This window comes from Lepisma saccharinum, chromosome 16 (assembly GCF_977018435.1).
Source record: "Lepisma saccharinum chromosome 16, izLepSacc3.1, whole genome shotgun sequence".
Lineage (NCBI taxonomy): Eukaryota > Metazoa > Arthropoda > Insecta > Zygentoma > Lepismatidae > Lepisma > Lepisma saccharinum.
The window spans coordinates 47,583,647-47,606,975 of NC_139244.1; the positions used below are offsets into that span (position 1 = coordinate 47,583,647).

General features: G+C 37.9%; 1 protein-coding gene across 2 annotated transcripts in view; it reads right to left on the reverse strand.

Moving 5' to 3' along the window:
• Positions 1–17,181: 17,181 nt before the first annotated feature.
• Positions 17,182–23,329, reverse strand: part of LOC146000467 (deubiquitinating protein VCPIP1-like) — a 77,814-nt gene continuing 71,666 nt past the window's right edge. For both annotated transcript variants that reach the window (XM_083138127.1, XM_083138128.1), the window contains exon 16: positions 17,182–18,969. In XM_083138127.1, coding sequence (XP_082994253.1) covers positions 18,256–18,969 — 714 coding nt within the window. In that variant the 3' untranslated portion in view covers positions 17,182–18,255. The remainder of the gene's footprint in view (positions 18,970–23,329) is intronic.

Here is a 23,329-nt window from a genome sequence, read left to right on the forward strand (position 1 = left end):
TATGCTAATGAAATTATAGGTGATTATCAATGTGGATTTAAACGTAACAGATCAACTACAGATCAAATTTTTCACATCAGACAGACACTTGAGAAAAAGTGGGAATATAATCAAAATGTCCATCAGCTATTCATTGATTTCAAAAAAGCATATGATTCGGTCAAAAGAAATAAATTATATAATATATTAGTAGAGTTTGGAATACCTAAGAAGCTTGTTAGTACGATAAAAAATATGCGCCAGTGAAACAGAAAGTAAAATTCGTGTGGGTATTAATATGTCTGATAAATTTACAATTCATGATGGGTTAAAACAAGGAGATGCATTCTCTCCATTGCTCTTTAATTTTGCCTTAGAATATGATGTTAGGAAGGTAAAAGAAACTAAAGAAGGACTACAATTAAATGGTGTGACTCAGTTGTTAGCATATGCAGATGATGTAGACTTACTGGGGGATGATGTGAATACAATTAAGAATAATGCTAAAATATTTTTCAAAACTGCTAAAGAGATAGGTTTGGAAGTTAACAAAGAGAAAACTAAATATATGCTTACAGGCCGAAACCAAGTGTTAGGTAATAATCAAAATCTAATTATTGATAACAACTCGTTTGAACCAGTTTCCAAATTCAAATACTTAGGAGTAATATTAACAAATGAAAATTATATTGAAGAGGAAATAAAAAGTAGGCTTAATTCAGGAAATGCATGTTACTTCTCTCTTCATAAACTTTTGTCTTCTCGTTTAATATCTAAAAAACTAAAAGTTAAAATATACAAAACAGTAATTTTGCCTGTAGTATTATATGGATGTGAAACTTGGTCCCTTACATTGAAAGAGGAACATAAATTGAGAGTATTTGAAAATAAGATCGTTAGGAAAATCTTTGGACCTAAAAGGGATGAGGAAACAGGTGAGTGGAGAAGATTACATAATTTAGAACTACATAATTTGTATTCATGTCCAGATATTATTAGAATAATTAAATCAAGAAGACTTAGGTGGGCAGGCCATGTGGCACGAATGGGAGAGGAAGGAGGAGTTTACAGGATTCTTGTTGGGAAACCTGATGGTAAGAGACCTGTAGGAAATCCAAGACGAAGATGGAGGGACAACGTTGAGATGGACCTAAGGGAAATCGGTAGGAATGGAAAAGAGTATATAGAACTTGCTCGAGATAGGGAAAGATGGAAGGCGTGTGTTGCTGCAGCCATGAACCTTCGGGTTTAAGAAGGCTAGAGAGTTAGTTAGTTAGTTTAGTCATTTTAATGGCGGCCACGGAACCCAGATTCGTATAGAGGACATCAAAACAACTTTTCTCAGTAATATTTTTGGTGCGTCGATTCGACGCTACAGCCGTTCAAAAAAGACCGTTTTGCCGCCTGGATGCTGGCAACCCAACCTAACATTTGATCGTATCTGTGACGTCATTTCCTGCGGCGAAACAGCGCCCGGCATGGTTGCAAGGAAAACACAAATCCTGTGAAAATTGACAAACTACCAACCACATGATTAGGTGTAAAACGAAGCTTGAAACGCGTCCAGAAGACCGAACATCATAGCCTACCAGCCAGAAGATCAGCAGTCATCTCCGGGGAGAGAGAAGTGAACCAACGATATGAGAATGGTAAAAAAACGTATTCAAAATGAAGTGTCAAAATCTGATTTTGTCTCAGCCTACATATCAAATATCAACAACAATAAATTTCATTGGACTTACAGCTTACATGTGGCTGTTTACGACCAGCTACATGTCAAATATTTGCAAATATCGTTGCAAGGTTGATATTTACAGGTTTGTGTCCAGATGCTATGTGGTACTTTTGTGCTGATAAGGGAAGTATCCGAGGTTCACGTTGTTACATTTCGGCTAAAACACGTACAGTGTAAATATTTAGTAAGGCCTCACTCACCTACTTACAAAACAAAAACCGATATTGAATTGGAAACACTGCAGTGTCAATGCCGAAACTCTATCCAAGATAAGGAAGAGCTGCACAACTATTAGTCGTGAACACCACACAGAAGAGCAATGTTAACCATGAGTCATCAAGGAATTAGCACAGCATTTCTTTCTGTGGTCATTCGGCCTCGGAAGAAATGTTTGTTGTCCATTTTGAGCTCTCAAGAAATCAGGTTCTGAACTGGCGATTTATTTCCTTCATGAATGAAAATAGGTTGTTCATTTTTCGTTTCTTTTCTCTCTTTTGTCATTAGCTCTAAAACAAATATAAGAAGTATAAAGTGGTAACTTTGCTATTTTTACGACCATATTATATCCCTCTTGTTTACTTTCAACGATAAGGACGAATGTTGGAGTGACCAGAAATAATGAACGAACACAATAAGCTCTTAAATATTACCCAAGCTTCGAAAATAGATGCCGGCCCCAGTGGCAGAGTGGTTATTACATCGCGCTACGACGCCAGGTGTCCCGCGTTCGAATCCTGGCCTGGGCATTGACTTGTGAGTGTCCATTCATCAATTTCATCATATCGTCACTCATCCCCATATTTGATTGATTTTGTGTTTGAAGTCCACTTTATGCACAGTAAGGCTAATCGGTACTGCTGGACCTACAGTTTAAAGTGGGATCCGAACCACTATGTGCCTCCACCGGGTATCGAACCCGGGAACCCTTGATCACAAGGCGACGATGCTAACACTGCGCCATCGGGGAGGCCTCCCCCATATTTGCAACTTAGCCAAAAGTGGCACAAGAAGCGAAGTAAAATAAAGCAAATCAATCAATCGAACATAGAGTCTCCGGTTTCATAGAGCATTATGCAAAGCACTCGGTCATGAAGACCCTCAAAATTGAAATAATAAGTGAAACAAAAAACCTGATATTAGAGTATTTTAATACTTTAGGCAGATTAACAATTCACGTCAACCTACAACAAATTCACCTGTATTGTGTGATATATGGTTCTGCCCTAATATAATTGAACATGCTCTTGCGATAATAGTTACACATTTCCGTCTTGCAACACACAACCTCGACTCGACACGATATGTGCATTTCCTTGCCCCTTTTCTGTATTTTTTTCTATTTAGGATATATTACGTTGCCTTTTTGCCTCTTGGTTAATCCGTGGCGATGAGAATGATTGACCAATTGATAACATGGATGTGATGGGGCAAACGGGTCTTAATCATGGTTGGAACTTAAGACCTCTGTCTTCAAAGCACGTTACAATCTGCCACGTGTGTCTTTTCATCTCCAGTCACCATTAATTTCAAGAGGTAGAAAACGACGTTACTCAAACAAATTGTATAAATAATTTCCATGACCATAAACATTTGTTGCACTTGTTGAGAGAAATCCATACCCTCGTAACGTTATAAGTAAACGTCAATCTAGTTGATGTCCCACGAACCCTCCCTTGCACAAAAATCACACTGTGTCCACAGGATTTACGACTGGACTCTTACTAAATAGAAATGTGCATCCTCATTTCCATTAATCGTTCACTCTTCGTATATTTTGAGGTCAGCTGCAATGTCAACAAAGTAATTACTGTATATTTATATATTTAATTTTTGGTAGTGGAATATTTTTCCCTTCATCTTCTTATTTATGTTTGATTTGGTTTATTTTACTTCGCTTTTCTGCCACTTTTGGCTAAACGCGACGATGAGGATGAGCGATGACATGATGAAATTGATGAAGGGACACTCACAATGAACACCGAATGAACACAATGTCAAGGCGGTGTTTAAGCAAGCTGTGTTAACCACTCTACCACGGAGGCCGTAATCCTTTTTAGTTAGGAGAAATCGTTCCTTGACAGCGAACTAAAAACAGTTAATATGCGTCACGTCAGAGTTATAATATTTTGAATTTCTAACAATCAATTTGGATTTACTCTTAACCATTTTTTTGCCTACATAAAAACTTCCACATAGTTAAGATCGTTTACACTAAGGACAACAGCGTTAAAGTCTATGCTTTAAGGAATGATTAAGCACACTATGATGACGGAAAATAGTAATTCACATGACTATAGTGATGCATTACATCGGTGAAACATTAATTTTCGATCAGGAAGAAATATTGAAAAACGCAGGGACACAATGACCAATTGATTGATTTTTACTTCGCTTTTCTTCCACTTTTGAGTAATCACATAGATAAGGATGAAAGGTGTGTTAAGATGAAATTTGTGAAAGGCAATCACAAACGTAGAACACAGCCCAAACTCCACAGACCATTATACTGGCCTTGTGTCTAGACGCCAGATCCTCGTTAGTCTACAAAATACACTCCATGGTCACAATGACGTAAGCATTCGTAGAATAAATTTGTATATCATTCTCCCCCCTCCCCCCAAGAAACGTGAGCTAAACTATTGCTCATTCTGTGATATGTTCATTACTTCTCAGGAACCACTCGCGGCCTTCAACTAGCTTATCCTGAAAATAACTGCTGGTTAGGATGTTAACAGATACTTCAGGGACAATATCCAAAGAATACTGTCACATACGCAGAATGCAAAACATTTCTATTTTCTCATTTCTACTACAACCCTGGCGAAAAAAGGCAGCTGGAGCGTGGTGCTGATCGTATCCCCTCTAAAATGGACTAGCTCGAGAATATGCGGTGCCCTACTACCACATCCCCTAAATGTGCCTTCATGGCACGTTGCTTTACGCACGAGGAACTTTACCTAACCTTTACTACTACTAACTACTCATGCCAGGAATTTTGATATTTTTTATACTTTTTTATTTGCCCATTGCTAACCTGGTTCATTCCCAGCCATAACAGCAATTAGTCGATGCAATAAAAATACACCAAACTTAAAAAGAAACAGGTGTCGGCACATACACACAATATTCTTCCACAAACTGCCCAGATCATGCCTGACAAGACTCCAACAGAAAGCTTTCCGGAAACAAGTTTACGTGCGGATAGGGTAGTGATAGCCTTGTCTGCAACTGCCTTCCCCCACTTTCTTATCCAATACAGGATTAATGAAGTGTTTCCAACTACCTTCCAATCTAACTAAGAGGAGGGAGACCTATTTTTAAAGTTCGCCAGTGTACAAGCACAGTAACAATCTAATGATGAATCAGTAGCGAATATACTGTCCTGTTCACAGTTGCCAACTATTACATGTGTATCCGGTGCATAGATAAACACAGTCGTGGGAGAGCTTGTATTACTATTACTTACATCCCTGTATTTTCAACCATTTTTGCCATTTGCCTCTTAATGCCCTGAATATACATTATATTTACCTATGTATTGCTTACCTTTGGAATTTTTGAGTTCTATCATTTCTATTTTGTCATCTGTTCAGTGTGTCACAGACAACTAGTATCAGAAGGACGAAGTGTATAAGACTAAATTGTAGATGCCAACTTGGTAACTACATTTGCAAATATCTAACATGTAAAGCCCCTATCACACGGAACTGGATTTCTAGTAGGAACGCTCTAGTTGACGCTGGACTGGCTACCCATTTGCTAGTTTTCGCCTCTCACGGTACTTGTTACACCGTACTTGTCGATAGTCTTTCGTTCCCATAATGGCGGCCGCGCGAGATGTAAACAACGTATCACTTCACACTTTTAAAATACGATAACTATTCAACCGAGAGGAATATCGCTTCGTATTACTAAATGGTTTTAGGTGGATATGAATGGCGCTGATAAAATACATACTTTACAACGTTTACTATACACGTATGGAAGAATATTTTAGCTTTTTCAATTGTAAACATGCCTTTCGCGCTGTATGCACTCGGAAACCACAGATAAAAAAGGCTACTTTGCAAACTCACAGATTATCTTCACATGGCCAAACTTTGCTCTGATTGGCTGTTCCACAGAATCTAGTCGAAGAAGTTAGTAGCAATGGACATTTCCACTTTGACATGAAAAACGTTTTAAATCCATTCATTTTACAGATAATGTCACGAACATGAGATGTGCAAAATATCTCGGCGATATTTGTTTTGGTTCTCGAGAAACACGCCTTCAAACACCGCTGAAATTCACCTCCTACGTCACGCATTTGAAAACGTCCTCTCCACAGACAGGAGGTCCACTGACGTCATCACTTAGAAATGCAAGCAGGCGGGGCTTGTGCTCGTCCCGTCAACTTAGCATGAGCCGCGGGAGCGACAGAAAATTCACTTGTTACTGTGTAAAACAAGTATCTTACAACTTCCAGTGCAAAAGTCTGTGCTCCATTTCTTGGAGATGAATTATGCCCTAGCAGTATAGTAGTATTTACTATAATTCAGCCACTCGGTAGAGGGTTTTCCCATTAGGGTGACAAAGCAAACCTTGTAGCAGTCAATGGCTGAACACGTGAACAGCCTTGCTCATTGCGAATACATAGGATAGTTCTGACTGGCAAGAACTTAAATGTTATAGGAAAGCCTTTTCTGGAATTACAATTATTATTGTCATAATATTTTCTTCACAAATTTTAAGATAATACTTTTAGAACACACTGGTTTACGCGCCAATTTCTGCAATATAAGAGGTGATACGGTATAAAAAGGTATGGTGAGTTTTTAAATTTCCTGCAGTAAATATATATATATATATTGCAAATTTTTGTATTTAGCCTACTTTTACGTCGCTTTTCCGTTCACTTTGTTTAACCGCAACGATGAGAACGCATGGTTAATTTATTATGTATCATCTCTAACATCACATTTCTTCCCACTTTTGGCTAATCGCTACAATGAAGATGAATAACTACAAGCAGTATTCGAAGTCGGAGTGCAGGAGTACACCCCCCCCCCCCCCACACACACACACTACCACCAACTGCACAATTTAAGTATCACCCAACCTGCCATGATAAGAGACGAACTTTTTCTTCTTTCCCATCTCATTTCGAAAATATTCACTTGTCTCATCTCCTTTTACGAGACGAGGCGGAACATGCCTCGTCTCGTGGGCAACACTAACATTAACAATAGAAGCATCCCCCTAGCTGTCCCCAAAGTCTCGAGCAAACATCCTCCCATGTAACAATTTCCAGTTCAATGAAATGTCACTCACAAGGAAACAGTCATGCCCAGGTCGAGAGTCAAACCTGGAACATGCGACTTCCTCAGATAAATCATGAATTTTGTGTATAATAATTACAACGCCAGTTCATTCCTGGTAATTCTGAATCTGCAGTTTGGTTTGCATATATAAGCAGGATAATATTCAGTTTTCGAGGGCTGTACTGATAAGCCCTTGCATCCGTTGTTAATTCTATATTTTTCTAGACTTGAGACGAGAACGAGAATTGCTCTCCCAAACCGAGACGAATGTTTATAAATTGAGACGAGACTGTCAATGAAACATTTACAAATAAACACGATACAGACATTTACAACTCTCAACGAGAACGAGACCAAGGCTGCCATGTCTCGTCTCGATAGGATCCTTAGTGATGAAGTTGTGAACCAACCAATGAATGCGTTCGGGGTAAAAAGATGAGGCTTTTTTCACAGTACAAAATTCAAAATAATTATATCGTACTATTTCAGTATGGGATATTGTTATACACATGGGCGTATATATAGTTCACGGGGGGAGGGATGGATCAACTTTTGGTATGATTAGGGTTGCTTTATTTCGTAAGTGAAAATCCAGGACACTGCTGGCCGGAAGCTTGTTGGGGAGCATGGGAGGAGGGGATGTTGGACCCGACAAAGTTGTGTGTTTGTAGTCACGAAGTCATTCTACTTAGTATTGATACTTTTCTGTTCATCTTGTGTCACTACGTTTTTAAGAACCAAATTTCTTTAATATGATTCGAGGGGAAAAAATAACTGTTTTGACAATCTCAATGCAGTTTCTTATCGCAGAAATTCCGAAATTATCAGGAAATTGCAGATATTGGTCTGCAGTCCCATCTGGTGTGTGGAATTACGAAATTTCCTTCCCATCCGTATCCCGTCCTATGTGTCTCTAATTTAAGAGAATGAAATAAGTCCGAAGGAATTTTTCATGAACAAGCGGATAGAACAAGGAAACTGGTAATTTTAGTGAACCAAAAAAGAGGGGGGTTGGACCCGTTGAATCCCCCTTAAATACGCCCATGGTTATACACGTTATTTCCTTGTAATAATTATACATAAACTAAGTATAGATATGTACTGTGCAACTAATGTAATCTTCTCAGTGTATTTTCTCTTATCTGCACAAAAATATTTGATCATAATTTGCGCAACAGATATGGAACACAAACTGAAATTGCTTTATGGAAAAGAAAGTTAAATAGGCTTTATAAATAAAGTGAAGAATGTGAAAGTTCCTATTTTCACTACATAGGTTACGGTAAATATCGATAAATATAAGTTTAAAAAATATTTTTGAGTGTCTGGTCAGCAACCAATTTTATAAGTAATATTTTTTCGCATGGCCTGAGAACACACACGCAACTGAACCCTTAGAATTTACCTTGCACGTGAGCAGCACGGATATTTCATAGAAGAATGATCATTACAAAGCATAGGTTTCCTTCCTCCTATTGCTCCTTCTTCCAGTATCTAAATCGGTACAGATTTGTAAAACTGCTGCACGTGTTCGCTCACCGTGGGCTACCCATCTGGAACCGGTCGCTCGAAGCAGACGACAAACGAGCTCTCCCTAAGGAGTGACGCAGTAACATGGCGGCGGCGTGTTTTCAGCGCAACGCTAGCCTCGCAACTTTGGAAGTCTCGTTTCTGCCTTAAACTGGACGCAGAGAAACGCGAGAACTTGCAGGGGTTATTTTTCCAGGGTGTAGTTTTTAAAATTGTTGTAAAAAAAATTGAGTGGAAATGTCCATTAGAACATGTCCTATTCCTCAAAACCAGTCAAGCAGTCAGCCAGGCGGCCATGATTTCTACCTCGACAGTCAGTTCATCGCCAACTAGGGCATTCCAACTAGAAATCCAGTTCCGTGTGATAGGGGCTTAAGCTGATACAAAATTCGATATGACCACTTTTACTTGAATTCGATTTTCATTCTACCATTTTTAGTATCGTTTATTTACTTCCTGGTAGGCTACAGAACGTGTTTAATTTTACGGTACATAATGTGCCTGATTGTAGCTATGTCATTTTTCACAGAATATGTGTGTTCCTGGCAACCCTGGAACGCATCGCTTCACGACGGGATATGACGTTACAAATGCAATCAAATGTTGTGTGTGGTTGCCAGCATTCAGGCGGCAAAACGACCTTTTTTGAACGACTGTAGCGCCGAAACGACGCACCAACGAGAAAAATGTTACTGAGAAAAGTTGTTTGTTTTGATGTCCTCTACACGTGTCCGTGGTCCGTGAGTGCCATTAAAATGACAACCTGTATATTTATATAAGAGCGAGTCGAGACGAATATTGATCCAGAACGAGAAGGTCATTTATAACTAGAGACAAAACCGAAACCCTAAGTCTCATCTCAATACCATTCCCAATACCATAATTTAAATACAGTGTGTCTATAAAGTCACTTATCATTTCAATGAACTAATGACAACTTTTTTCCAAGTGATCTGATAAAATGTACTCTATAGAAGAGAGAATAGCCGTTGTTTGTGCTCGTCTGCGTGGAATGACGTATGAACAGGTGTGGACGGACTTCACTCGGAAATTCAGAAAACCAGGCCCCACCAGGCTGGCTATAAAGAACCTGGTCAACAAATTCAAGTGAATAGGTAGGATTGAGGATGAAGAACGTCCTGGGAGGCCAGCCATAACACCACAAATTGTGGAAAATGTACACGATGCGATCACACGTAGCTCCACTGCATCGACCATGCGACTCAGTATCCATAATCCCAGCATCTACCAACTGTGGCTCATACCACGGTGGATTGGGCACACCAAGCTTCTTACTATGCACCAACAGGATGGGGCACCACCCCATCTTGCCATCATCGTTCGTGATCACCTAAACGAAGTTTTCTCTGGTAGATGGATTGGTCGTGTCTCGCAAGGGAGAGTTGCCCCCCCCCCCTTCCTTTCGATCTGACCCCATTAGACTTTTCATTTGAGGGTTTATCAAGTCTAAGGTGTACGGGGAGAGGATCCACAGCATAGCCCAGTTGAAACAACGCATTACGACCGCAGTTGCTGAGATTACACCAGCTATGTTGGAGAAGGTGTTTTGGGCTGTGGTGGATTGTTGGCATATGTGCCTAGACTTGAGGGGTGGTCACATTGAGTTATACTGATTTTGTGTCCTACTGTCATATATGTTTCAGTACATATTGTATTTTGTACCATAAATCCTGTTCATGCAGAAATGTTAAGTGACTTTATAGACACCCTGTAGTGTATAATGGTAATTAATTTTACTTCCTTAGCAGGATTAAACATTAGATCGAAAAAAGTTTAATGTATAACAGTAGAACCAGTTTATATTTTTATATTCTACCATTTAATCCAAAGAATAAATGGATCCACCAGCTCTCAAAATGTATAGTTTAGTTTTCTTTGTGAGAGGACACACAATATAAACTTTGAGTAAAATTTGGCCTTAACATTTAAACCTTTTTTTAACGGAATGTGTAAAAGTTAATAACAAAATACAATAACTATGAATTTCTGTACACTAAATGTACAAAATCTAAGAAAAATAATAGACAACATATAAATAAAATAATAACAACAACAATAAATTTGCATTAAAATTGGTTTCTTTTTAAAAACTTATAATATTAATTGCTGTAAAATGACAATTATAACCATGGTAATAATCATCATCATTATTATATCTACTAATCAAGTTATATCAGTGGCCTGCCCCGCCTCTACAATTATTTCTGGCGATGCCTGTGTTTATGAGGGATGAGCCCCTCTGAAATAAAATCCTGGCTACGGGCCTGTTCCCAGTGGTGCGATACTATATTACTCGCAATTCCAACTGGCAGCTGGGAAACAACGAATCAGCAATCAGTTGAATTCTCTTCGACTGACATCGGGCATTTTCGAGTCACAAGGCACCGAAGGTTCTTGGTGAGACGAAACAAATGAGTGTTGGATACACGGCATGTTGCCAAACGTACTGTAAAACAGGAGAGAGAGAAAGAGTTGATCAACGCCGTTACTGGATAAGAGTTGTACAATAGTACACAAAGCCTGGAAAATCAGTACACAAATCGCCCAAATACTGTGCAAACAAGTCAATAAAAACAACTGTCAAAAACAGACGTACGCTTGGCAACATTGCTTCTTGAGAGCAATGTAAGCCATACAGCTCTTATTTAGCAACTCAGGTTGTTGACACTCATTGAGGCATCCCCCCCCCCCCCCGAAAATGATTGGTGGACAGATAGAGCTATGTAGGTCAGCCGCCAGTTGGGCCTGCGATCAGTATACATCCTATCTATTGGGAGCACAGTTGGGCACGTTACTTAAAAAAAAAAAAGAAGAAATAAGAGTTATCATTATCAAAAGTAAAACGTTATCATCACTTTGCCATGCAATAAGAACTTTTTAAATGTTTACACAAGTATCACATCTGTTCCTCGATAGTGAATATTTTTCCAGTGTAACTTTACACCAGTGGCATAGAGGCCGACCCTTCAATCCCGCAGTACGGGGTTGTGATGTGTAGTGGCCCCGTCATGTTCTCTACAGTCCATACCAGCTAACTGTAGAGCAGAGCCCCACACATATCGGCAGAGGAGGGACAGGAAAATCGAGTGGTGAAAGCACAGCATTGCCAACCGTAGGTCCTGACCATACATGTACAGACGTACGGTCCAGACTTTAGCCTGTACGCTAAATGCACGGCTTGTGAAAATTTGCTCTTCCAGTTTTATCCCTAATATTTCCCTAAGAAATTCTTAAACCAAGTCTCTTTCATATTCAACTAAAGATAAATTTCCCACATTGTCCACACGAGGTATGTGCTACATGATATTTTTGATGTTTAGATGCAGTGTGACAAGATAGTTGATTTCTCTTTTAACTATTAAAATACTGTTAAACAATTCCAAACTGGAAATATTCAATTTTTCTTCCCATGTAGACATTTCCGTCGAAACAGTTCTTCTTTTCCAGTGTATTATGAGTGATTTCTTTTTATTATGATATATACTGCTGGACAAAAACCCAGACAACTTAATATTTGACATCTGAATTGCAATTACTTAAGAATTACGCTCTCAGTTAAGTATTGAACAATTGAACATTTATTATTGAACATTTTCCATAGTTTTTCCGTTTATTATTTATCTATTTATTTACTCGTATTTACTTACTTGGAACACCTAGTAGGCTCAAAATTAATTTCATGCAATTTTGCTTTAATTTATTGATTTTCAATTCCTGTTGATGTTATTTTGTTTAATGTCTAGAGCACCATGAATTTTTGTTCATAGTAACCATAGTAACAGATATTATTGACATTGTCATTGCTGGTGTTTTTCTTGCAAGTGTATTGTAAGTTTGCTAGGTTGAAAATGAGACGTGAAGAGGTAGTAAAAGCAGTAACTCTTCGTGATGATGGTCGTAGTGTGCGCTATATTGCTAGGGTCCTAAATATAGCATGAAGTACTATCCATGAAGCTCTCAGACGGTATGATGCAACAGGTTCTGTTCCTATGGTAGAAGACCGGGTTCTGGTCGGAAACGATGCACAACAGCACGGGAAGATCGTTTCATGCATATCATAGTCTTAAGAGACTGCCATACGACTTCAAATATTGTGGCACGGTGTTTGAGAAATGTTCATAGAGCTGTGGTTTCTTCACGAACAGTTCGTAGAAGACTGAATGTAAGTGGTTTATCATCTCGGAGGCCGGCTACAGGTCCCAGGTTGTTAGCACGTCACCAGAAGCAAAGACTGGAATTTGCTACACAACACTTACATTGGAATTTGGAGCAGTGGGAAAAGGTTTTATTCTCCGATGAGTCAAAATTCAACCTATGTTCATCAGATGGGCGTGAACATGTGTATAGATGACCTAATGAGCGTTATGCACAATGTTGTTTCGTTGAAATAACACCCTTTGGAGGCGGTGGTGTCATGGTCTGGGGAGGTATTTCTTTACAAGGACGTACAGAGTTAGTTCTTGTAGAGAATGGGACAATGACAGCTCGCAGGTATATTACAGAATGTTTGGCAGATCATGTAGTACCATATGCACCATTCATAGGCCCAGATTTTGTTTTAATGAATGACAATGAGCGTCCTCACATTGCGAATATTGTCACGGAGTACCTGGACGAAGTTGGGATTACGCGATTAGAATGGTCACCACAAAGTCCGGACCTAAATCCGATAGAGCACGTCTGGGATCAACTTAAACGACATATCAGAAACCCTGCAATAGTTCCAGAAACAATTGAAGAGATAAGACGTTCTATTCAAGAAGAATGGGAGCAATTAGACCAAGAAGTGATTACCAACCTTATTTGAAGTATGCCATGTCGGTTAGAAGCTGTAATTGATGGCAGGGGAGGTAACACCCGCTACTAGACAGCTTATATACCCCACCAGTACCAGTTAACAATATTAAAAAAATAGTTAAGATTTTTTTTTCTATTTTTTTTTGGTAGTTTTCTGTAACTTTCGTTTATGTTCTAATTTAACTTATTAACAATAAATTTTAATTTGCTTTCTGTTAAATATATTCAGGTTTTCTTATTTCCAATAATTTCTGCAACATTTAGTTAGCCTTTGAATCAGAATTTATGCGTTATCACAAAAAATGCAAGTGTCTGGTTTTTTTGTCCAGCAGTGTATATTTTCAAAAAATACATTGTTTCATGAATAAACTAAGAAATGTATGTTTAGTGGTGTATCGAAAAGAAAAATTATGGTTAATAATATCGAGGTCCATTAATATTAAGAGTAAACTCTGTGTCAGTGTGACAACAATGTTTTGAGGATCAAGTCAATCCAATCAACTTTTCATTGAGTGACACATGAACTGCAAATCGAGTCGCTCTGTATCTTTCTAGTAAATTGCAATTGACCTTATTATCATGGAACACCACCCACAATTTAGAGCTCAATCCCCGGAACTGAAATTGTAAGTTTGCTTGAATTAGTCACTATCAGTGGCAAAGTCTCATAAGAGGTCCGGAGGCCGTGCCGACCCTAATGTATTTGTCTATTACGGATAATTTTATTACTTATAATTTCATTAAACAACCCTTAATACAAGAAAACAAACTGAAATTCTAGGTGTGCCATTACACCCTGTGTGAATCATGTGGGGAAGTGTAATTTCAGGGGCACACATGCCTGTAATGGGCAAGGTGAGGCTGCCATTTTGGCAAGACTTCTAGAAGGGAAGAGGCTGGAGTCAGACATGCCTTCTTTTGCAACTAACGTGGGTGTCACAGGCCAAACAAGAACCAGATGAACGTTTACTTCATATGGAAAGAAACATGCCTGTTTTGAAAAGACAAATCTGTTGTTGTTTGTACTTTTGAAAGATTGATTTGTTTTATTTTACTTCCCTTCTTGTGCCACTTTTGGCTAATTTGCAAAGATAGGGTGAGTGATGATATTGATTCACAAACATCCATGCCCAGGCCAGGATTTGAATCTGGGACCCCTTGCATCGTAGCACGATGTGCTAACAACTCTATGGGGGCCGGCATACTTTTGAAAGAACTTTTTCTTTTATTCTGACCAGTATGATTGTGGGTGTTGCAGTTTATGTTGTATTTGAAATGAGGTGTTGCGAAGTACAAAAATAATGAAACCGTGACAATATTATTTTTTTCACAAATTCCAAAAGTAGGCTGTTGTTCGTGCTTCGTGGGCTGCACAATGTAAACTTAGAGACCCGTTTAAACCTAGAAACAGTACGATTTCATTGGAACATTTCTGTGAACAATATTATGAAAAAAAACCTGTGACATGAATGGCTGGGACTTCCAATTACAGAAAAAAATAATACAATTGGCATCTTACCTTCAACAAATTCACCTCACATCTACCTGGAATGACACAGAAACCAAGGAAAACGTGTGAAGCAGTTGGTGAACGTGAAGAACAAGGAGTCCTGTTACAATGAAATTCCAATCAATTTCGTACAGAAGGAAAATGCACAATTACGAAAGCAAATACTACATTTACAGGAGAAATTTAAAGAAGAAAGGTAGCACATGCAACTTTCGAATTCTCAAGAAAGATGATTTAGGAGTTAGCACACTTTAAAGAGTAACTTTTCAGGCATGTTGACATATGCAAGAGTTACATTTTAAAAAAAATATCTTCAAAGGTTCCTGTTCAAGTTTTTAAAATATGTGAAATTTTAATTGCTATTTTTCATTATTCAGATGAAGGAAGGCCTGAAAAAAATAATTTCCCTTGTCTCTTCTATTTAGTTGAGCAGCTTGTTTAAGCCTACTTTATTCTCAGATATCTTAATCGAGACTAAAGTGGAATCCGAACAACTGTCAATATGCCTTCACGGAGAATTGAACCATCTACACCTTGATTACAAGGCAACAGCACATCCTTTTTTAATCCCTGTGTAAGACGACTATTATACATCCGTCCGCATATTATCTAATGATACATGTGATGCAGAAAGCACAAAAACATCAAACAACTGTAGTCGTTATTTAAAAACAAGGTAATGGAAATTTCCATGAGTGAACTTAAATTATTAAAAAGTATACATGTAGCCTGGATTTGAAAATGCAGGTGCTCTTTATTTTTTACCCCTGGCTGGTTGTGTGTCACACTTTAGTCTCCAATACAGATACACTACCGATATAAGAAAAACCAATCAAATTTTATTTTCACTTCCACTCATAGTGCTACATTAAGATACCTTTATATTGTGTACACTCACCAAATTCCTCACCGGTTTCTAATGGAAGCTATTTTTGAGGTTTGTGTGTGAAAAGGTTTACTTTTTCGAGTGTGACCAACTGAATTTCTTGTATCCACTGCTCAAGAGTAATTTTCTGTTCTGGTTCAAAATTTATTTCGGCTGCCCTATTACTGTGCTGTTTTGATTATTGCACAACTTGTAATGTGACACGCTATGATAATCTTTTCCATACAGGCAGAACTGTATAGAAATCTATCTAGCGCTACGAGTTTCATCAATGAATGTCTCATGAGCTGAATATATTGATCTATTTACCAAGTGGCCTGGTGGTAATGTATTAGTTTCACATGCTGAAGGTTCTGGGTTCAATATCTTTGCCTATGTGGGTCACTGTGAAAGCTTGGAAACTTTGCTTTTTTTCCCTCTGAAATAGCTGGCTAGTGCACACTAGTACCTTGGCATACCAATACCTAAAGGGTATCCTTCCACTATATGAAGTCTCGCCCCAAAACTTCATTTCCCAAGCCAGGCTCTCGCATAGTGAGATGTTAAATTTTGTAGTGCATAATGTGACCAATGCTACAGGCATTTGAGAAAATGGTTTGTTGAATGTGATTTTTGTTTCAAGTCCACTTTATGCACAGAGGGGCTAATTGGGATTGGACCTACAGTTTAAAGTGGAATCCAAACCACTATGTGCCTCCACCGGGTATCGAACCCAAGACCCGTTGATTACAAGGCAGTGACGTTACCACTATGGCACGAGGAAGGCCCCATGTTGAACATGACCAAAGTGCTCTTTTTGTGAGATTACTGTATTTAATCGCATAATCATTGCAGATTTTATGCCCTTTTTAATGATTTATTTTTTGAAATAATGGCCCTCCCTACTAGCAAAGGGATACAAACAAGACAATTATAACCAGTAGTGAGTACACCTCATAATACGTCAATAGTTTACTCTAAGGAAGCAATGTTGCCAACTGAGGAAAAAAATTCCACATTGCAAATATTTTTTACTTTTCCTTGTTCATATTCAAAATTTTCAATCTACAGGGTGGTCCAAATGTCTTGTCACCCCTACATAAGTATCTAATAACACAATAATCCAATACAGCATAAGGTATTCTAATAAACTCACAGATTTGATGGACTGACTGTCACCAGGATGGATGTTTACGCATCCACAGTGTCAGTATAAGCACCATCATTTTCGTGTAATTGCGGGTGAAATGTAAATACACAACTTCACTGAAACTTAAGGGGGTGACAAGACATTTGGACCACTCTGTACCAATAATTCCACAAAATAATGAAAATACCACAAACATTTCCCTAATTTACATGGAAGTTAATTTTCCAAATTGTTTTCAATAATTACTGTCTTCTTGCATAGAGGTAATCCAATTTTATAAAAGTACAAAAATGACATGTGGACAAAATTTTATTTTGAATATTTTACATTATACCATTTTAAATATCCCTCCTCTTATACATATATTTACATATTAATATATGAATCTTAATGTATACATTGTTAAAAATAATATATTTTCATGAAATGTGATGATACAATTACAAAAAATGGAAATAAACCTATTTTCACAGGGAAACTGTAATGATGAATGAATTCATCATTTTCCAACACATGCTATACAGAAATTCCACATAGCCAAGATCACACTGTGTTACCTTGTAATGCACTAAGAAAAATAACAAATTATTTTATCTGTAATATAAATGCTTATTAAGTAATGAAGTCCAGTTTTGCCATGTACAACTGAACGCAGCACGAAGGCTTCATGGAGGCCGAAAACACTGACGAAAAATTGGCTGACAACTCTGAAGATATCCAACAGAGTTGGAGCCATCAGTTGCCAGCCAGAGGTGGAGTAGGAAGGAGTGACCAGCACTTTTAACCTTTTGAACCCAATTTACCTCCCCAAGTTTTAAACTTTTTCTGTCTTATCTTCTGATGAAACCACACGATGTAGTGATAGCTAGAGGAAAACAGTAAGTACATGGTAAAAATAGACTTCATTACTTAGTGAAATGATAGCATGTGGTGTAAGTTATGCCTTATATAAATGCTTATTTTTTGCTTCAATATCTTAACAAATAAAATAATGTCTGTTACATGATTCAACATATATATCACAATCTTACACAACATATTTATTTTGCATCTGGTTTGCCTCTAACATGAAATAATAATTTGCACATATCTGTTTGAAAAATAAATAAAGCTTGCTGATTTTAGTCTCTTCTGTAAAGTTCCAGAAAGAAGTTCCTTTTCAATAATAATAAAAAAAATTGAGTAAGAAATGACTAGACCATATAGCTGTCCCTCTTCTGAATACTGTTTGTGACTACGAAAGAAAAAATATAATTTTGATTTTGAAGGCACATATACATTTTCATTTTTAAAGTTACAGTCTTGAGAAATGCACCGTTATATTACAAACTGGGTTGGACAAATACTGTAAAATGCTCACTGGTTTCAACTCTCTTGCATCTCTTCCGAGTTATCAGCTAATTTCTCATCAGTGCTTTCGGCCTCCATGAAGCCTTCGTGCTGCAAAGATGGGTTCGCTTCTGGTTCATCAGCACTCGCAGATTGTCCAGATTCAGTGCTCGGTGTTTGTGCTTCGGCAGCTTCTCTCCTCTCCTCACAAACGTTTCCATCCAGTCGCAATTCTGTATCACAGCCACGGGAGATCTCGCCAGATGACGTTGCACGGGGTGACTCCACAGAATCGTTCACCAACGCAGATTTGAAGAGTGGAACATCTTTCTTGACCGCTTCCTCCTTTTTGCCTATGGAGCTGTCGACGCGTGGTTTTAGAACTGAGATACCTGGACCCAACTTGATTATGTCGCGATGGGCACTTACATTTGTTTCAGTTTGTACAGAACTAGTACCGGTATGAGAATGCTGACTGGTTTCACACAGTTTTCCACCAAACTTACTGCTTAGCGTGTAACCTTGTCCCGTAAATGCTGGTCCCCGTGGTGTCTTTCCACTGTTGACCACACCACTGCTTCCCGCACTGAATCCTGAGCTTGATTCACCACTCTGGGACATGTTTCGTGTACGTGCAAAAATGTTATGCAAATCTCTCACGGTTTCTTCAATGCCACTTTGGACTGTGAAGTATCCATATGGTTCTACATATAACTCCAACAGATCCTTATCTTTGTTGTAGCGGAATTTCTGCAATGAAAATTACAAGTATTTGCTTAATTTCTCAGAAAATAACAATGTGATTATACTGCACTGATTTAAGAATACTACATGGTAGAAACACATAGTTCAGATGTCATTGGTAAGTTAAAGGATAAGATCTTTTTAAAAACAAGACCTCAATTTTGCATCAGTAATAACACTAAAAACCTTACAACTAATACACACTTCCTTACTATGTTCATTGGAGATTATGTCAAGAGGGGATTTATTGTAAGATTAGACATCAAGACATCACAATTCCTACCACCAGTGGGATCAACATCAATGTCATGACTATATTATTGTAGTGCTTCAAAGAGGGACAGAGAAAATTTCATATTTGATGTACTGTTTTCTGTAAGTTCTATTGAAAGAAATGTGTTATATGTTATGTTCAAACTAGGGATGTGACGAAGCTGAAAATTTACCGATGCTGATGTACTCACCGATAATGTTTGGAACCGATACCGATGCCGATATTTAACTGATTCCAATAGATAAGATTATTAAACAGAAATGGGATGTTATTTTCAGCATGACAAAAATAAATTTGCTATGTACATTTCTATTGCATATGATATGTATATACATATATATTCTCAAGAGATGCGAATGTACATTTGCATCTACAAAATGTTACGCGAACCTCTAAGAAGAACATGGATTCTCAAGAGATTAAACATTAGTACACAAGCAGTTCTTTGAAATGCAAAATGAATTCCTGTTCTGCCATATTCAACTTCAGAAACACGAGTTTTAGAAGCACTTCAGGAAGTAACCTACTTCTTCTCTTATTGCAAATCTGTTCAGCAACACTGAACACTGATGCAGCAGGTATGCCCAAGTATTTTCTCAGGACTTGCTTCAGGTTTGAATATTCATTTTTGAATTTCCAATACAACAGCAGATCCTGGTTCAGCAATGTACTGTTTTATTTCTGATTTTGAGTTAGGTTGATCCTCTGAATGAGAGTTTGGAATAATTTTATCACAAAAACTCTATAATAATGACGATTCATAACCAAATTTTCAATAAATCTTACAAAACTAGAATATAAAACTTATTAGAAGGTAAAAACTCTAGTATAATCTGTACCGGTTTAAATATCGGGTTTTTGCCGATGCCGTTGTGTCAATTTCGGCCGATTTTCATACATCTTTTTATTTGAAATTTTAGGCACAAGAGAATTTACATGTACAGATTGTTTCTATTTCTACAGTGCATTTCATGGTCGAGTCATCCATGGAGCGCCAGCTAGCATGCCAGGCAGTGAGAGCACGTCTGCCGACATTTAGACCCACAGCTCAACGCTGACCTTGGCACTGGACACGTCAGTATCCAGATATGTGGTGTCCAGTTTGCATGTGTTTAGTTTATGTACTACTGGTGCTTTTCTGCAATCTAATAATACCACGCTATACGTACATCTTAAAACAATGAATTTTAATGTACGACTTTCATGTCATTACGAAGTCTTCATAATTGGGAAAAGAGAGACGCGGTAGTATACAAATATGGAGAAACTAGTACTCACAAGTACAGCAAGTTCCAACGAGGATGGTGGCAGTGGCCACTGAAATTAATCGAAAAAGAAGAAAAAACAGCTTCGCGGATAAAAGTGAGTACTAGTTTCTCCGTATTTACGAATTCTTGTAGGAAAACTACAAGGCGTTTTGCAGCAGAATTCCCAGATGTTCCTGTTCCACACAGAGACAGTGTTCGAAAACTTATGAACAACTTTAGGGAAACAGGGTTTGTTCTTGCTAAGAAGCGAAGGGTGAAACGGCGTGTGCTTACTGAGGGGAAACTAGACGATATTGGAGTATGATTGAAACATACTCCTCACAAATCCATCCGGTGCCTTGCACAAGAAACAGACATTTTCTTGATGTCTGCATGGCAGGCTACCAAGCTTTTAAACCTGAAGCCATACATTAGAAGAATTAAAAGAAAATATCAGGAGAGAAATTGATGCAATTTTGGAAGAGGAACTGATACGTGTTAACAAAAATTTCCTAGAAAGATGTCATAAATGTGTGGATGCAGGACAACAACATTTTCAACACTTCTTGTAACAAGGTATGTGTTCATTTTAATTGTAACTGTCAATGTAATTGTACAAGCTCTTTTCATTACATAGCTAGCGGTTCCAGTTGCCGACAGACAAGTTAATTCTGATCGGCACGTTACCCACTGCTCCACAGACTGAAAAGCACTGTATTTTGTTTTTTACAGCACTTTTCTACCTCTTGGGTTAATTATGATGATGAGGATGAATGATTGATTGAAATAAAATTTTTGGGTATGTCAACACTTGGGTTATTTTGCACCAGTTACATTACACAGGTTCCAGCCCTTTCCATAAACAATCAAAACTTCATCTCTGAGGACTAAAATCACCTTACCCATACTAAAAGTTGGGGCTGCAAAGGGAGAGAACAGAGGAAACACACAGCCCTACAGATTTATACTGGCCATAGGTAAAGATGCCAGAGCCTTGCTGGTTTGCAACATTGCAGTTTCCAGGGTGTACCATGTGGAATTCAGGTTGACTTTTGGGTGACCTCTAAAGACAACCCTTACATGCCCGAGGATGACTGATGAAATGGTGATTGGGCATACACCATGATACATCCATGAACCTAGGACCTCTGGCTTCTCAGAGCACTTTGTTGACCCTTTCGTTATGGAGTATAGCACACACTGATTGACGTCTATGAAACATGATTCTCTCCTGAAAGCTTATGAATCTGTTCAGGTAGCATGTCTGATAAAATTTCTCTAACTGAAATTCATTATTTTCGTTCAGACCCCTATTAGTAAAGGCACATATTCTTGGTAAATAAAATAACAAATTTTGGTACAAAAACAGTCAATTTCAGGTTTAAAAGTGGCAAATAAAATAAAATGTCATTTTAGTTTTAAAACTGTGAATATAATTCTGAATTTCAAAAATAAACATATCCCTTCTTGTTCATGGCCGTGATCCAACAAGAAACACTCTTCTCGTTTCGGACGCTGTTTGTAGCATTTCCAGGAAGGTTAATGATGCTGTAGGTAGACTAATACACGTAAATAAGACACTGAATTACATCGAACTGATGTATTTGTCGCAAAATATACATTACTTGCAGCCAACCTGCAATACCTATTACATCACATTGCTTCTCTCCTCACAGACTATTCACACCTTTTTAACTAGGCACTTTGTTCAGAGAGAATATTCTGGCGACCATGTTGGCTCCAGATGTACAAGGTACGGAACACTTCTAATAGCACATTTATGTAGTTACCAGAGTATTAAGTTTATTCCTGTGTAAAGAAGTCGTCCATTTTTGCTTCTTAAAGAATTACAGCAAAATTAATAAATTTGTCATGAATTGCATAACACACAGATAATTCAAACTTCAGAAAGCATCGCATCGGTAAATAAATGCTAAATTTTGTGTTTAAGAGTCTATTTTGCATTTTGCAGTTCATTTCGCATCATAACATGAAAAATTAACATTACAATGTGTTATTCCACATTTCATGTTTTTGTCAAAAACGAAATATGCATGCCTCTAGCTATTAGTTAAAAATGTGTTAGTAATGACCACTGCAACTTTTATACAGGTTATTGTCATCTTATAGTTTATTTTTTAACGTAACGAGTTCTGATACTCTTACTCTGAAGATATAAATAAAAGTAATGTATCAAGAGTAAGAGAAAAAGGGGAGAACCCCTGAAGATGGCAAACCTCCACCTGCATACATTCAGGGCTAGGCACTTGGTGTCTTTAAAATAAACAAGGGCATCAGATCCGCAGAATTTCGGTTCGCCATTTTTCTTTCCCTCCTTCTTTACTGGTACTTTCAATTGTACATGTTTGAGTCGATAACCCACAACTGGTTAATGTCTCATGCATATTGTGGATGAAGATTGTAAATTCTGAAGGATATTAAATAAGTTAACGACTCTAAATGTGAGTATTAGTAAAAATAATAATAAAGAGGAAAGAAAAAAAAACTATATGGCTAAATATAGAGATCGAAGGGTAAATTAAGGTGATAGTATGAGAAGAGTGGTGATCTAGCTGAGGTGCCAGCAGGAAGTGGTCATACTGGGAAAGACGTCAGTATGGGAGATAGCTTTCCTGGAAACATCGGAGTGGATAAGGTTCCCAGGATACTTCAGGCAAGATTAGGGCTGCGAAGATGAGGGAACAAGAAGGGGGGTTAGTAATAGAAGAGGTTATTCATAAGTGAGTATGAATACTTAACGTGTTAAAGTGGAAATAGTTATATGGTTAGTGGTTAATTCCTGGGTTGAATCAGTTCTAGAGAGTCTCTTGGAACACTGCAACTT